Source organism: Paralichthys olivaceus, chromosome 5, assembly GCF_024713975.1.
Source record: "Paralichthys olivaceus isolate ysfri-2021 chromosome 5, ASM2471397v2, whole genome shotgun sequence".
Classification (NCBI taxonomy): domain Eukaryota; kingdom Metazoa; phylum Chordata; class Actinopteri; order Pleuronectiformes; family Paralichthyidae; genus Paralichthys; species Paralichthys olivaceus.
This window is the reverse complement of record NC_091097.1, coordinates 13,915,124-13,932,297: the sequence shown is the minus strand read 5'-3', so window position 1 is coordinate 13,932,297 and position 17,174 is coordinate 13,915,124. Positions and strand designations below refer to the sequence as shown.

General features: G+C 43.2%; 1 protein-coding gene across 1 annotated transcript; it reads right to left on the bottom strand.

Annotated features, from left to right (window-relative positions):
• Window positions 1-473: 473 nt before the first annotated feature.
• Window positions 474-15,685, bottom strand: gpr139 (G protein-coupled receptor 139). The gene is made up of 2 exons (XM_020107500.2): window positions 15,104-15,685; window positions 474-5,330 (listed from the first exon to the last, which is right to left on the bottom strand). Exons 1-2 carry the CDS (start codon window positions 15,249-15,251, stop codon window positions 4,327-4,329), a joined length of 1,152 nt encoding a protein of 383 aa, XP_019963059.1. The 5' UTR covers window positions 15,252-15,685; the 3' UTR covers window positions 474-4,326.
• Window positions 15,686-17,174: the final 1,489 nt, after the last annotated feature.

Sequence of the window (17,174 nt, the reverse complement as noted above, 5' to 3'; positions counted from 1 at the left end):
ACACACACACACACACACACACACACACACACACACACACACACACACACACACACACAGAGCTGTATCTGTCCTCTTCACATGAGCTTGTGATTATCACCTGGATTGTTACAGTTAAGCTGTTGCTGTGGAAGAAATCCTGAAATATAACAAACTGTTATCACACTTACACACATTGTGAGCAACACAAAACCCTTTGAATCTGGCACAATGGGTTTCCACTCACATTGTTACCCTTGAATATCAAATGATAACCCCAAATTCTCTTGTAACATTAAGCACTCATTATATCAGTGAAATCACTGTAGTAATTCAGTAAGTACAACTTTTTCAAAACTCCATCGTAGTAGTTCCATTACACCCTGGTTTCACCACTAGACTGTATATCTACATGGAGGACATGACGGCTGCAGTATAGGTCATAAACTCTGCCCTTTCCATGTTAGTAGATGGGACATGGATATAAGTCAAATAACACATCAAATACATGTTTTCTTCAATTTCTCATTTTGTGTGATTTCCCAGGCAGAAAAAAGATCATCAGCAGCTCTATATCCCAATCCTTAGAGATACTTCATTTATTTGATCAAAAATATTATATATTGACCAGCAGTTTTCTGAGTACTTTCTCACAGCACAGTAATACATTCTCTTTATACAGTCAATACATTCATCGGGAGGAAAAAACTGAACTCTGCAAGCTTAAAATCACTCCAGTACAATAATAAAAACACAGTTTGGAAACACTGCAATGGAGAGAGGTAAAAGTCTACTGAAAAAAGGTCATCGTGTAGAAAATCACAACCAGAAAAATACCAACAAAAATGCCAGAAGCGTCAGTTTTACATTCATGGATATATCGTTATAATACTGTGCTATATGTAATTATATTCATCATGAGTATAAATACATATTTGATTTCATACATTACAGGTGCTATGGCGCAAACACATTTTAAAGCTTCTCTCTGTTTCAACACAGGCTTAATGCACACACACACACACACACACACACAAACTCATGTCTTGCTATAGTTGTGAGGACACTCATTGAGATAATACAGTCCCTAGCCTCTAACATTAACCTTCTCAACTAAAACCAAATTCTAACCATCAAACAGCCCTTTAAAATTGTGATGACCCCACAACAATGGGTTTAAACCAGAATTTGTCCACACAACCTTACACACACACAGACACACAGACACACACAGACACACACACGCACACACACTGTGAAGCGAAGCAGGTAGAGAGAGATAGAGAGGAAGCTGAGCAGATCAGAATGCGTGAGAGAGAAAATACAATTTTCCCGTCTGATTGATTTATGTGGTTATCTTTTTAATATCTGAAGAAAATATGGATGCTGGGCATTTTTTCCCCTCCTCGTAATGGGGAAGATTACTTGGCAACAACCCACCTCACACACACACACACACACACACACACACACACACACCACCCTCCTGCCTCTGAGTTCCTCACGTGGGAGACGAAGGAACACCTGCATGTGACCCCCCCCCCCCCCCTCTCAACCCTCCACTTTGGTTTCCCAGCATGCCTGCCTCATTCCCCGGAGGCCGCGGGAATGAGGCACTGGCTCTTGCACAAATGTCACATTAACATGGCCCAAACACTGGACGGGGTTAACAAGCAAAATGATTGTCATGGCAACACTGATCTGGAATAAGCTCCGCAGGCTGAAGCCAAAACCCCAAAACCATCTGCATGATCTTTCTTCATCCCAGTCTTGTTCATTAGACACATGATTTGCATGAAAGTACATATTTTAGCGCCCATACACTACATGAAATGACATTGATGGACGGCAGTTCAAGGATCTTGCTTGGTGATTACTGGTTATCGACCCTTTGGCTCCATCAAATGATACTCAACATACACCTGCCCAACCCCCCCGAACAGCATGGATCAATTTTCTGATATGGAATGATGGAGGGAAGCATTATGCTCAGTACACACATGCAGCACAAAAGACTGAGGGAATCAGTTCATGCAAAGTAAAGAGGATACTTGTGAAATTAACTTTGAGCAAGTTCATTTGACATCAGTTGGGAGGATTGAGGGATGAGTGGAGGGTTCGCTGAGTGAAGGAGGTGAGGAGCAGTTAGCAATTGGCACTCCCTTGTTCATTTAGCAGTTCTGAAGCAAATGATTTTGTGTGGAACAAAGAAATGGGAATTGAGAGCGGAGTTATGGCTGAAGTGCACAACTGAACTGACAACAGTGGGAGTTGGGGAGCTGGAGGATTATGTTAAGTCCGGCTAAAGTAATATTTGATTAGAAAAAGAAATTGGAAAGATGATTGCTTGAACCAGAAGAATTAGTGCGAAGGCAGCACTTGTCATAACTTAGTTTTTAATGTAGCTCTGGATAGAAACTCTGGAGCATAATTCATATTTTTAAATTGGCAACCTGGGTCCAGTATTTGGTCATATTTCCTATTTGAACTGAGTCACTCACTAGTTACATGTCAAAATCAGATAAATGTTACAGACAACTGCAATACTAAATATGCATGCTATGATACCTGATGATCGAAATGGTGTAAAAGTGTGAAACCCTTGGCCTGATTTACAGCTTTTTGCTTTTTAATATGCTGCTATGACAAAAAAAAGACCAATCGACACACAGGCAGTCACTCCTAAAGTTACTCAGATGTTTGAGTGTCAAGCAGAACTTTGTAGGGTATGACTTTATCAGTTATGACAGACCTGGCCAACATTCATCACATTTAAAGACTTATTCATTAAAAAAGGCCTGAAGTCTCTGATCCCTGGAGGCAGGTATTAGCAGAAATCTACCCTTTGGCTCGGCTCCATTCTTGTGAGATAGATGAACACTTCTAATGCCCCAAAGTGTCCGCAGAATGGATGTGCACTGATCTCTGTGTGCTGTCCAAGGCAAGAGGCGTGTGTGTGTGTGTGTTAACATTTATGGTTTGGTACCGTGTAGGACCTGGGTAACAGTGAGACAGAGTTGATTCATGTGACTCTGTTTTGGTGTTAAATGTTACTGGGCTGCCATCAGCCAGCAGCAGAGCAAGTAGTGATGCATTTGTGACTCTGTGGCCCTGAGACCATTTTCACCGTTGCATCATGGGACAGAAAACCTTGCACAGGGGTCAAACAAGCAAAAGGATGGAGAACAGACTCTTCTGTCCTCTCTATCTCTCTCATTTTGCTCAGTCTCCCAAAAAGCTAAAGGGTTGAAGACATGTTCATTTACATTCATTATATTCATCCAGATAATGGCTAACAGTAAGTCATCAAGGTCCATTAATAGTTAATAGAGGACTATCTACTAAAAGCAGAAATTTCCTCTTCCTAATATTGGAAAGGTGATTACTGGATTAAAGATCCCTTGGAGCTAATCTGACCCCGAGACATATTTTTTTTTTGTCTTTTGTGAAATTACAATAACAGTCAAGTTTTCCATCAATAGATATTTTACAAAGAAAAAGCAAAGCACCTACTCATCCTACAACAACCTGTGAGTCTGGAGGTGGGATAACATTCATGGTGAGCACTGCTTTGTTGTTGATCCGCGCCACGTGGATAGATTCAGCACATGAGGAAAGTCAGAGTCAGGGAGGGCTGGTTTCATAAAAGCCCAGTTCAACATGCCTTTGAGACTCTGCATATCACACTGGATATGCCAGCGCTGTTTTACATTTGCTGGGGAGATGGTCGTAACGATGCGCAAGTGGACACATTGTCGTAGGCTTCTCCTGAGTGAATCACCCCTTGAGGTGCGATGCTGTCATGTCCGCACTCTGACTGGATCGCTGCTTTGCTGAGATGACTCCCAACGGACCAAAGACGCAGCTGTTGGAAGAGCGTCACCGTCACCAGTGCACAACAGAGAGCGTCCATAAAGAAACCAATGTCACTAGCCATTTGATGCTTCACCAAGGATTCAGCCAGTTGTCAGTTTATACTCAAGCGCTGTTACAGTGTCTCATAAAAGTCAGTGATGGATGGCGGTGTTATGCTTCTAACAGTCGCTCGCTGAAGTCAGTCCTTTACTGTAGCTTTATTTTTTTTTGCATGGAGGAAACAGCAAACATCTATCTGATGCTGGTTGCTGCTTTGTGAATGGCTAATTGAACACGACAGGCCTGCTAAGTACGCATCTGCTGTTTGCTCTTCCACCTTGCAAGACTATCACTTTGTTATTCCTCAAAGCTAGCTAAACCGTAACCTCTGTGCTCTCCAGGCGTGTTGACATTTTCAGTCGCCATAGAGACAAATCCCAAAATATGTTTCCCCAGGACTAACGGTGGGGGCAGCTGCTGGTGGCTGAAGACTCATGACGAAATGCAAATGGGCTTCCCATTTTTGTCATACTGGTACACAAACATCTTGATGCAGTGGGAGTTGGCTGGTGAGATCCAGGGACTGCTTGTGATGGAGAAGTTGTGGCTGGCATAGAAAGGCGGTGGCTGCTTGCGGCAGTGGACAAGTGCTCGCAGAACGTTGGCCGCCATGCCCCGGAAACGCTTGCTGATAAAGCAGTAGAGGAAAAAGTTGACACCGGTGTTGAGCAACGCAAGCATGTTCGCCAGATCAGTGAGCATATGGAGCAGTCGGCCGGCACCTTGTGAGGCTGGAGGAGGGGAGTAGAAGTGGTAGAGGATCATGAGGGTGCGTGGTGCCCACAACACAGCGAAAATGGAAGTAATGGCGAGGAGGATGGCGGTGGTCTTGCCGGTAGAGTAGCCACGGAGACGGAAACAGTTGCGCCGTCTGCGTAGCTTGCGCACAATGACAGCGTTAAGGGAGAAGAAGACGGTGCAGGGAAGGAGGTAGACGGTGGCACAGTGGGCCCACACCAGGACATGCTGGGCCACGGTTCTCCTGTTGCTCTCTCCTCCTCCTTCACCTCCTCCTCCTCCTACACCACCACTGCCCATTCCTGGCAGGCTGTGCCATAGCTCAGGCCACCAGTAATAAGGAGCTGCAGACAACAAGCACCCAATATATACGGCGAATATCACCCTTCGTGTGCGGGCTGGGTAGGAGACCGTGTGGTAGCGCAGCGGGTGGCAAACAGCGATGTAGCGGTCGATGGTCAGAGGCACGGTGATCCAGATGGAGGTGTGAATGGAGGAGAACTCCAGGACCTGCACGGCATTGTTTAATGATGGCGGCAGCGGTGTGGCCAAGATAAAATCCTCCAGGATGAAGTCGACAAAAACAATCAGGAGCAGGACTAGGATGTCGGCAGCCGCCAGAGCCAGGAGATAGTTGTAGGAGGACTTCTGACGACGCAGCACCAGCTGGGACAGGATGACCACTGTCAGGATGTTAGCTGAGGGAGTGAAGAAGAAAGCGGTGGAGATGATTGAATTGGCAGATGGAGGAAAAAGTGAAATGATGGAAAGAAGAAAAAAGTAAGATGAGATGGAAAAGTAATGGGCACAGGTTGGGGCAGGGAAAGAAACAGAGAAATTGAGTATTAGTGGACAGGTAATTGAAAAGGAGCAACATTCATCCAGCTTGCTACAAACCGAATGACCAAAGACATACGGGTGGAAGCAAGGGTGACTCAGTGGACAAAAGAACAAACATAGAAATGAAATGTACAAGCTTTTAATTTTTGTTCGATTTGATTTTCAGCACCATGGCCACTAACTACAGCACAAACAATGAACTGCCCCCAAATCGCCATTTCCAGTCCACTATATGCAAAAATCCTTTATCATCCTTATAGTCATTATTCACCATACTCCTCCAGCTCTCCAACACACTCAACCTCTCCCTTTTTTATTGCTCCCTTCCCTTTCCCCCTTCATCTACACCTGCTGAATAATTCCTGCAGCACCTGCCTCTGCCTTTGGCCAACTTGTTATCTCAGGAGGGCAACGTGCAGCATCACAGCCTTGGCAATCTGCTGAGTTCACCAATGCTTCTCACCCTGCCGCTGGCAATTTAGTTCCCTTAAAGGAAGCACAAGGAAGCCCCATCTCCCTGTGCATGCCTCTCTTTTGAAATGTTTTAATCCATCCCCCTGACATGTACTGTCATTCCTTTTCTCCCATGCTGCTAAATCAAATGTTTCCCTCCCAACCTTCTTTGTTTATTGTAGCTCACTTTCTCGGACAGAACAGGTAAAAAGCCCGGAAGGGGACCAGTATTCTTTTTTTTCCTTTTTTACCGACAAGTACCTGAAGCAGATGCCTGTATGTGATTTGTTCCTCTGCTACTTTTAAAAAAGCATGATTTCTGTGTGTGTGCACAAGTCAGGAGGAGCACAGCTCTCTCCCTCTCATGTGGAACTGCTGCTCGGCAATTGAATTGAACAAGGTCATCACAAGCTTTTCTTTCTTTCTTGTCCTATTCTCTTCCCTGTTTCCCACTGTGACCACAGGTGCACATTATTCCCAGGTTACTCCCGTCACCTTGAGTTTGCAGGTTGGTGTGAGGTGAGACCTAGAGGAGAGCATCTACTGGCTCTATTCACACTGTTACTAGGATATGAAAACTCAAGACAAGTTAAAAAAAATAATCTGAATGCATTAAACTAGTGCTCTCAGGAAAACAAAATGCTGAATGTTAAAAAATATTGATGGCGATGTCAAGTGTACTGTTTTTGTATTAAATAATCTCAAATCAAGCTTTTTCACCTGGTCATAACTTTGTCTATGGTGCCATGAGTGAATGAAAATCTAAATTTTTACGGCTAACAATTTGTTTTTTATAACCATTATTCCACAATAAAAGTCTCTTGATGGCCCTCGAGCAAGTTGCGGTTAAATAAATGGATAATTGCTGGTTTCGATAAATGGGAAAAAGCCACCTCATTTATTTGAATAAGGCCATGGGGGATACATGGGGGTGCAAACACTTTGTATTCCTAATGTTCATCGCAGAATGATCATGATCAAAGGAAACTATTGTCTTGAAAATTTTACAGAATTACAAAATCATATCAAAAATATTTTAAACACTCATGTTCTCTTTTGCTGCCTGGATCACAAGGAGCTTTTCTGGATAGTATTTGTTGGAGTACCTGAAACAACACGCTGCAGCTCTTTTTCTATTTCTAAGATTGCAAGGTCCAAAGAGGTGTTCACACATATTGATCCCAAGGTCAAGACACATTCAGTTCATGTGCCAGGTTGTGGCATGAGGCATTATTTTAAGGAAATCAATACTTTTCCAATGTAGCCAAAGATTTCTGTTTCATGCTGTGATTCACTGATCTAAACTAACAAACACAAATACACACAACAGTGTATCTCTCTTTTGTAACCAGCCTTGTTTAGTGCAACTTGCGGGTGCAGCATGAATCAGTTCCCCTCAGACAAAGATGCCTTTGACATCTGACATGCACTTAGCAGCTGTCACTGTCTATATAGCATGTGTGTGTGTGTGTGTGTGTGTGTGTGTGTGTGTGTCTGTGGTCCCATCCCCCCTGCAGTAATAGATCTGGGATTGGATTAAGTATGGCAGCTCTGAGTCTGGTACATCACACTTCACAGTCTCAGCCACTATCAGCTGACTAAAAAATTACAAAGCCGGCTCCAGATAATGACTAAAGATGTCCTTGCCAGACTGGAGGATGTGCAGCAGAAGACACAGAACCACATTAACACATGTATGCATGTGCACACATACACACACAAACACGCAGATGATTAGGGATGCACCAATTCATTAGCATATGCTCTATCAATAACCATAAATGAGATGTCAAAGCAATTTACAAGACCCGAAAAGCCAATATATGTGTACATGGTGGGGGCTGCTGGATTGCACCACAATCCTCCATCATCCCCTCTGCTTGCAGACCACACTAACCTCGGCACAGACAAGTTAAATTGCCTTCATGTTGAATCTTGGTTTAGTGTGATATTGATTTCTTGGTTTCAGCTCCTTTCTTCCACTTTCTGTCAGTTTTTTTCTTTTCCATTCTTCAGCTCGGGCCATGATTGTGGCAAATGAATACAAAATAAATTAGGATCAAAGGATACGGATCGTTGCGATAATAATTTTGGAAAAAACAACAGTCCCTCGTCAGTTCCTTGCGAAACCACATTCAGTTCCCTAAATCGAGATTTTTGGTCAGGTCTGCACACAATTGCACACAAACATAAATACCACTTCCCTTAATGTGCCAGAAATGTTTTTCATTAAGTTCCATTGATTATTTTCTGAGAAATCAAGGAACATATTGCAAAATGTCAAAAAAATTGCACAATATTAAAGAAAGTGATAAAAGATCCTGGATGTGTCCTCTGATAAAGAACTGCTCATAAACATAACCTCCTTGGTTACGTTTTATATGTGAGGATTGGCTGCTTTTTTCTGTTATATATGATATGAATATATATGACATCAATTATGTTTAAGCTGATAGAATCTTTTGGTTCTGGACTGTTGGGCCAATGACACAATTTTAGATTTAATCAAGACAGTAATATGCTAGGTGAATAAAGGTGTAAGTTAATTAGTAAATAGGTAAATTTCTTTTTATCAGGTTTACATCCGACAGCCAAAATTCCTAAAGGTTGCTCATCTGGTGAACTTTTCCAACATCCGTCTGTCCATCCATCCATCCATTATCTACACCACTCACACCCAAGCAAACTCCATTCTGCTGAACTTCTTATTCCCTTTTTTATTATTAAGTTGTGTATTTGCAGCCTCACAGCTGGTTTATCCAAGAGAAGAGATGTCACCAGTGCCTGTTTGTATGAGGAAAAGTTTCCTGCCAAGCTCCTGACGGTGATCCATCAAAAATCCCACACAACAGTGACACCTTTAATGTAACACCTCGCTTTGTCGACTGTACCTCTACCCATGGACTCTCTCTCACTTTCCCTCCACATTCTGCTAAACACAGCAAAGTGACACGAAATGGAAACAGTGAGGTATTGACTGTCACAGGCTGGGCATTATTCTGTTTGGGTTCCCCTGTGAGACGGGGCCTTCAACACACAAACAAAGGGGATCTGTGGCGAGCTTGACATTTCCATTTAGCTCTTGCCAGCTTGCACCGGGTTGCCCATTCATTTCAAGTGACTCCTGCTCTTTGCGTTGTCTCTGGGGCCGAGGGGTTTTGGAGGGGAGGGGGTCGGATGGAACTGCTCGGCATTCTGCAGGTATAGAGGCACATGCTGGGCTCATCTCAGTGGGGGCGGACGAGTTGCGAGGGATGAATGAGCAGAAAAGAGACATGAAGAGGACACACAGAGGCATCCATGTGTGCATACAGAGAGATCGGCATTGCACGCCTGGACTAAGACGTTCAGAGACACATGTCCCCACATTTTCTCCTTTTTCTTGTTGCATGGAAAAATAAGTGTTATCAGCTGGGAGGGATTTTGAATGACATACAATTAGAAGATGTGCATTTATCCGTCTTTCTGTCCACGTGTGTGAACCTTGTGCATCTATTTGTGCCGCCCCCCCCCACTACTCATTTAACGAGGGAGAGGACCAGTGACGTTGACGTTAGCTGGAAAAGAGAAAGCAAAGCAAACTCCCTGAGGTGTATGAGGCTGACTCATCCCACCATTGAACGGACATGTACAGAAGGGCTGTCGACAAACGACACCGGCTGCTTAACCCCTCCAAAGCGGTGGTAAAACACAAGCTGCTGCCACCTCCCCACACACTATAAGGCTTCATCATGGACCTTGCATACAGGATATTCTACCTAAAAGATAAATAGAAGTGGAAGCGAGCATTGACATTTTTTTTTCCGTCATCTGAAGGAAATTGAGGTTTGGCTTTGATGTCTTATCTGGAGGCTAATAAGATGAGAGGTGAAGAGAAAAGGTGGGTGAGGAAGGTCACAGAGAGTTAAAGAGAGAGAGAGAGAGAGAGAGAGAGAGAGAGAGCATGAGATATAGAGAGTGAATGGAGATGAAGATAAGATGGAAAGACAGAGAAGGAGGTATGGAGGAGAGGAGTGTGGTGAGGAGGTGGGAGGATAGGAAGAGAGGCGAGAGACAGGGGGAGGGGGTGATATCAAAGCTTGCTTCAAAGGTCACTGGCACTTTGTTCCTGATGACAACCATTTCCCTTTTGTTTTCTCGAAGTGTCAGTCGGACATGAAACAGGGCGATTCCCTAATTCAGCCGAACAAAAACCAGGAACGTGTCCCCTCGACCGAAAAAAACAAAACATACATTGAAGAATAAAAATGTAATTTTTCTGACATGTTTTTACAATAAAGAGTAAAAATATGATTTTGTCATAGAGCAAAATCACCTAATGTTTTCATCCCTTTTCATTTACATTGAAGAGTGAAAAGTGATGGGACGAAAACACTTTATCGTGAGCATAAGCTTAATTAGAGATGTGAGAATTAATGTGGACGATTAGGAGAAGCTCATAAAAAGGAAACCATAGCGAGAGAAAGAATGAGCACAAGAGAGGAAGCGATATGAATGGTGAAAGGTTATTTAAGTTTAATGGGCATATTAAGAGAAGGAGGCCCTGGTTGCTGCTAATGATATTGATGCTCTGCTGCCGGCTGGCCTCTCCAACCAATCAATGTACACTCAGGCCACAGTGAGTCAACGTCCTTAACTTCACCATCTGTAGTGTTACATTTTCATTTGAAAACAGCATTTTCAAACGATCTCCATCCACACCAGAGTGTTGATCCCTGTTGATATGCACCTCAAAATCAGAATCAGTAAAGGCTGCGTTGTGACCTATAACAGATCCGATCAACAGGCAGTTTTGAGTGTCGACGTCCTCTCTGTTTCGTGTGGACGCAGTGAAAGAGTTGGAAATAAATGTAGTTGTATGGTTGTAGCCTAACTCTGCTACATGATATTGTTGACAGTAGAATAATCCGTACATGGCACAGAGCTCGTACCTCTGCCAAGGCCCAACAGTCAATTAACCTGCTCCACATTTCACACACTCATAAATAGTTTCCTAAATATGGCAACATAGCAAGCTCCATTAATTATTCTCTGTGAAAACTGTGACAATCTGACGTAGAAAAGAAGAGAAGATGAGAAGAAGAGGAGGAAAACAAAACATTAAAACAATGATCAGATCACAGCACTGCTGTTATCCTCACATTGATATATGACAGTGACATACAGGGTTTTAGGTTTTCAACAGCAGGGACAGCATCTTGTTGTCAGCTCTGTCACTGCATCGACAACATCTCTAATTTATTGCCTCAAACAACACCTTGCCTCCTCTGTCCTCCCGTGGCCTCTCAGGCTCTTCACCAACATGATAATCCGACATTTTCACAATGCCTTTCCCTCCCTCCCTCCCCCTTCCTCCCCCTTTTCCAAAACTGGAGACAAACCAGATCGCGAAGAAATCTCAACTTCCCTTTGTTTGATTTACTGGATACTCTGTCTTTTCTCCACTCTGTCCATGCTTCAACATAAACCTTCACATCCTCTCCTCCCCTGTTCTACCGCCCAAACTTAACCTCCACTTTTAGAGGGATAGCATATTAGCAGGCCTCCATCCCACCACAGATGCCATTCCACTGGTGCAGGTTGACAGATCAATGGTGCAAACTGAAAATCAATGGGGCCCATCTCTTCATTAAGTATGGCCAACACAAGGGCCAATACTGTGACACGTAGCAGACGGTTGTTAGCGCTGAGAATCATCGACCCTTTTCCCTTGGGTGGGTGGATAAGTGGAAGTGGGAGGAGATGTTTTCCAATTCGTATGTGCGCAGTGAGAGGACACACACGTTGGGGTGCATAAGTGGAGGAGGGATGCTCTGAAAGGCTTGGAGCATGCAAATGAAAACACAAGCACACCAACACTTGCTGTCAGGTTCAACACCTAATGTGACACGAGGACACCTGAACCAGTTTCCTTGGAGTAAAAGCTCTGAAGAAGCAAACGAAAAGAACAACATATACTGTTTTTTCAACAAATCCACCAAGTTACAAGACCAAACACGTTGTTTGTATCAGCCCACAGAACGACATGGATGTTTTCTGATCAACTTCATTTGTCTTTGAATTCCAGAACCATCATCAACACTTCAGACACCAATGTGGTCAATGTATTGTTGAAATAAACCAAATATTGTATTATGGCCTTAAGTTGAAATGACTGATACTCTTGTTTTTCTTGTCACAACAGTCTGACTGTTTCCAAGGTCAAAAACAAACTTCTGTAGACGACTGTGCTCACAGTCTTTGATTTGAAGTCGTTGAAAGTCATGAGACAAATATTAACTACGGAGCACAAGAACAACTTTTTATACTTATACACAATCTGAATTCAGGTCTTTTTTATACTTATACACCATATTATTTAATATTGATTTAATATTAGAAACTATAAAAACAATTTTGTCATTTCTACACTCATACTTTCATATCCAAGCTCAAAACACTGTGTAACTTACACATTTGTTAACAAAAACCTAATTAGCTCATAACATATTAAATATAAAATGTTTGAAAATGACTTGAAAGTGTTCGACCCCTGCTTTTCAGTTGTCTTTAACGCTGAACGCACCTCACAGATTATTACAAAGCAACTGCATTTATGCCATAATGATTTTTTTCAAGTGCGTTTCATAGAAATGTGGATGCACTGCGCGGAGAAATGTTATAATGCATGAGTGGGCTGACTTGGCTCTGATATTCAGAGCAGCTTCTCTTGCGGGTCCAGTTACGTCTCACAGAGAATCACTCATCAGCTGATGGTACAGTTTGCAGTTTAAGTGCTTGAAGACGAACTGTACATTACAAAGAGCAGGCTTCACTCGTGCAATCCTGGCATGTTCGAGACCGAGGCACAGGGCCCACTCCTTCATTGTGCTGCTTGCTATGCCAGCACACGTCTGTTCTGTCTCGATTAGTGTGTAGCGAGTGGAGGGAGAGGCAAAGAGAGAGAGAGACAGAGAGAGAGAGAAAGAGAGAGAGAGATTAATTAAAAATGTGACAATTCGTCTCAGCTCCGGCGTCTGTAGCTCCCCCACTCAGGGCTCGGAGGTGCTACTTCACTGGCTCTGCTGTTATTAATCTCTCTTTCCCTCTCTCGCTCCTCTTCCTCCTCCTGCTCTGGCTGTCCTTCCCTACACTCCACTCTCCACCTGTTTGTCCCCTTTTGTGCACAGCTTCTGGTTCATCATTTCCCGAGGTCACACAGTAATCTATTCCCCCACCACTTGACTTGCATAATCCATTCGCCCATCATATCGCTTCTCACCCTCAGATATGTGCTCTTGATGCTTGAAGTGACCCCACCACCTCTCTCTCTCTCTCTCTCTCACTCTCTCTCTCTCTCTCGCTCTGTCTGTCGGCAGCCTCAGAGGTCAAAGCCCATGGGAGCATGTGCAGCCCTGTTGCTGTTAACTAATAAAACAGTGGCTGTTGATCAAGGCAACAGCCTCCGATCCATCAGGAGTGTTTAATATGTGTGGGTCTGTAGGTCACACTGCTACTATTCACGCACGCTGCACTCATGAAACATTCATGATTCAGCTTGCGAGGAACGAGCTGTGTGATAATGATTGAATAAGTCGAAACTGGCTGCTGCAAAATATCAGCCGACTGCACTCGACCCTGCCATTAATACAGGCAACTATTGTATTATACTCCTATTGTTAGTCTGTGATTAAACAAACGGTCTCCAACGTGTTTGTAAAGAGGCAGCGGAATCAAATTAAACTGTTGGGAAACTTCTAATGACAGCAGAGAGAACTGCTTGTGCAAGACTTGACTTGACGTCCATGCAGGAGGAATAAATGGCTGAGAATTGATCCGGAGGAGAGACTTTCACTTTTACGGAGACAGCAAATCTGTGGAGCAACTGCAGTCTTGGCATGCAAACGCTCTTCACTTTGCCCCGCAGATTTGTTTTTGACCAGAACAGCTTAGGTTGTTGAACTCGAGTCTTTTATGAATAAGACGTTTCCCTCATGCAGAGGCAATAACAGTATAATGTAGAGCAATGTGCTGCAGTTGAATATCTTGTTAAACTTAAAGGTCCAGTGTGTAAGATTTAGGTGAAAGGGAACTGTTGGCAGAAATTTAATGTAGAATAATCCTCATGATGTTTTTACTAGTGTGTTTCATCTAAATTGTATGAAATGTAGTTTTCTTTACCCTAGAAAAGGTATTTTTATGTAAATATTTTTATATTTACCTCTGTACGGAGGCCACCATGTTTTTTACATTAGTCCGGACTTACTAAAACCTTTTGAGTTTTCATGACAACTGAAGCTACCACAGGTTCTCTCTCATGTTTGGAAGGAGAGGGTGAGGTGAGGGGTGTTCAGCTGCAACATGCAACTTCAACACTCGATGTCACTAAATTCTACACACTGTACCTTTGAAAAAAAAAATCACAATAAATTGCAGTGTCAAATCTCAGCACTTTTCCATTTTATCTGACCTCCAGGTTTTCTCTCTCTTTCTTTCTTTTCTGTAAATGCATATACACACACACACACGCACGCACACACGCACACACACACCCCACTTTGCTTCCCTATGTGAGACTAGGTCAGTGCTGATAGATCACGCAGGGAGATGGAGGCAGTGAATGGCTCCGACAGTGACAAACCAGTCAGTGGTGAAGACACAACAAGGGCGCATCGTTCATTCAGGATCCATGTAAAACACCTGAGGTCAAACCCAAGTCATTCAACATATAATCATTACAAATCTATAACAACTCCAGGTCAACACAAAAGAAATCCATTTTTATATGGCTTATTTTTTTAGCCAACCATGAGTCAACAATTAGACTTTAATGATGCTCTGCACATACTGTTGCCGTGTTTCCTCTTTTATTTAATGGTGCTCGAATGTTTCCTTCCGAAGAGATGAACAAAGGGACGGACATATGCGCAAACAAGTAGGTACAAAGAACAAATGCATGCACAGGTGATTGCCACAAGGTCAGAACGACAAATCAACAGCACTCAGGAGCAGATGTGGGAGACATGCACACACTCCAACCTGCAGACAAGTGCACAACAAATCAAAATGCAAAGCGTGACGTGCATCACACAGATGCAGGCTCCAGTCAAAGAATAAGAGCAAATTAACACTTAATGAGACGTGCATGTGATCAGACACACACACACACACACACACACACATGAAGGACATCTCTTACCTGGTAGGCCCAGACAGAGCAGGACACTGTAGTAGATGACAGGCAGCGGTCCGAGAGGGCATCCCTGGGCCACCCCAGAGGGGGGCTGCCCCGGGCTCCAGGTGCTCCCATTTGGGGGAAAAACAGGGAAGATGTGGCTGTGCTCCATGGCCTCTTCCTCGTCCTCTTCCTCAGCTGAGCTCAGAGTCAAGAAGCCCGGCCACACGAGCAAACTGCCTGGTTGCCGGTTTGGGAGAGAGGGTGCTCTGTCCTTGGCTGCCAATCAGCATGAGTGTGTGTATGGGTTCGTTTGCGCGAGACGGCAAGGTTGAGTGTCTGAGAAGGAGGAAGGAATGGGAAGAGATGGAGGAGAGAGTGTGTGTGTGTGAGGGGGAGAGGGAGACAGCAGACGGGGGAGATGTGAGAGATGATATGTGTTAGTGGGTGACGAAGAGGAGCGGAGAGGTGAGTGTGAAGGTAGAAGTGGAGATGGGAGGATGCAGCCGGAGTGTGTGATCGAGGGGGAATGAGAGAGAGTCGAGTGCGCAGCGGGGGAAGGAGGAGAGAGAGGAGGAGAGAGGGAGGGAAAAGAGGAAGGCAGATGGAGAGGAAGGGCACTGCAAAGAGCAGAAAGTGAGGGAGAGAGACGGAGGCTGAGGGAAGGTGGAGGGGTAACGTGTTCCCGACAGTGAACATCAGAGGACAATAAAACGAACGAGAAGCCAGATGTGACAGATGAGAAAAGATAAATGGAGGGTTAAGCTGACTGTAAAAAAAGAAAAGAAAAAAGGACAGTGTGTTCGCCCTTGTCATTTGGTTTTCATCTGTCAACGTGTCTCTTTTATTTCTTTATTCACTGCCCTGACTGTTGCTCTTCACCATTTGTCCACAGCTGCGTGCACAAGTGTCCAAACGTGTGTGACATGCTGCTTCATGGAGACATTAACACAAACCTAACATGCAGTGCGAATGCATGTGACTGCACACGTGTGTAGGTGTGTGTGTGTGTGTGTGTGGGGGGGGCTATGCAGTGTGAACCATCTGAATCTCCAGCTAAGATGTGTTAATGAGCAGAAGGCTGAGCAAATATCTTCCTTTTAAAGCCACACACGCTCTTTCTGGTTTTTTAAGCTCATCTGTCCATTTTACAATCAGTTGTTTAGGCTAAAATTTGTTTTTATTTCTGAGTTGAAGAAACATCCAGAGCATAAGAACAGCAATGACAGAGTCCATAAACTAATGTTTTTCAAGGGAATTTGATAAATACAATATTGGAGCACAAATTATAAATTTCAAGAGGAAATTTATAATTTGGTCCGATTTGCTGTCTCATATTGAATTATTTAGCAGTTAAAAATGAAATCTATAATAATATGAGGAGGAAAAAATAGCCACAAATTGTAGCAAACAAACATTTGATATTTAGTCTTATGTCTGGGTGTTTTCACCCATGTCCATTTATGTTTTGGTGTTGAATTTCTAACGATGTAAAAGGACAAAAATAACAACAACCTCTAGTCGGCAAATATTTATAGTTATCCCTCTAATTTTCACTCTACTTTACCAACACTTGTAAACAGAAAAGCTACTGTATTATAGTTTTGAGTTACTTGTACATCACATCACATTTTAGCCATCTCATGTCATAAATCTACTCCAGAGGGAAAATACATCGAACTGAAGCTAAAGCTATTGTGTGGATATTATATAACATTATTAAAAGGTTGTCCAAATGAGCTTGTCTACCACCCACAGCACAAAAATAATATCAACCACACCAAATCATTAAAATAGTTAAATATTCATATATTTCATGATAACAAACGCCCCAACAGGAGGCATTTCTGCTTTTAAATCCTGGCCTGTGCACATTCACTGAAGCACAGGACTTTTACATAATGTCTTTAAAGACCCCAATTCATTGTTATAACCAGTTCTTCTCAATAGAACTATTGGTAAATCATAGATATTATTCTGGAAAATAAACTTTCAAGCCATGGGGAATATGTTGTTTTTTTTTACAGTACCTAGTGTGTGTGGTTTCTCCTCATTATTCTCACTGTGAATGGTTTATTGAGCACTTTGGGCCTTT

Bases quoted from the DNA above. Each gene is read 5' to 3' on its own strand.
- gpr139 (XM_020107500.2), bottom strand. From the start codon at position 15,251: ATGGAGCACAGCCACATCTTCCCTGTTTTTCCCCCAAATGGGAGCACC. The intron at 5,331-15,103 runs GTAAGAGATGTC...TCACTCCCTCAG, and splicing joins GCTCTGTCTGGGCCTACCAG to CTAACATCCTGACAGTGGTC.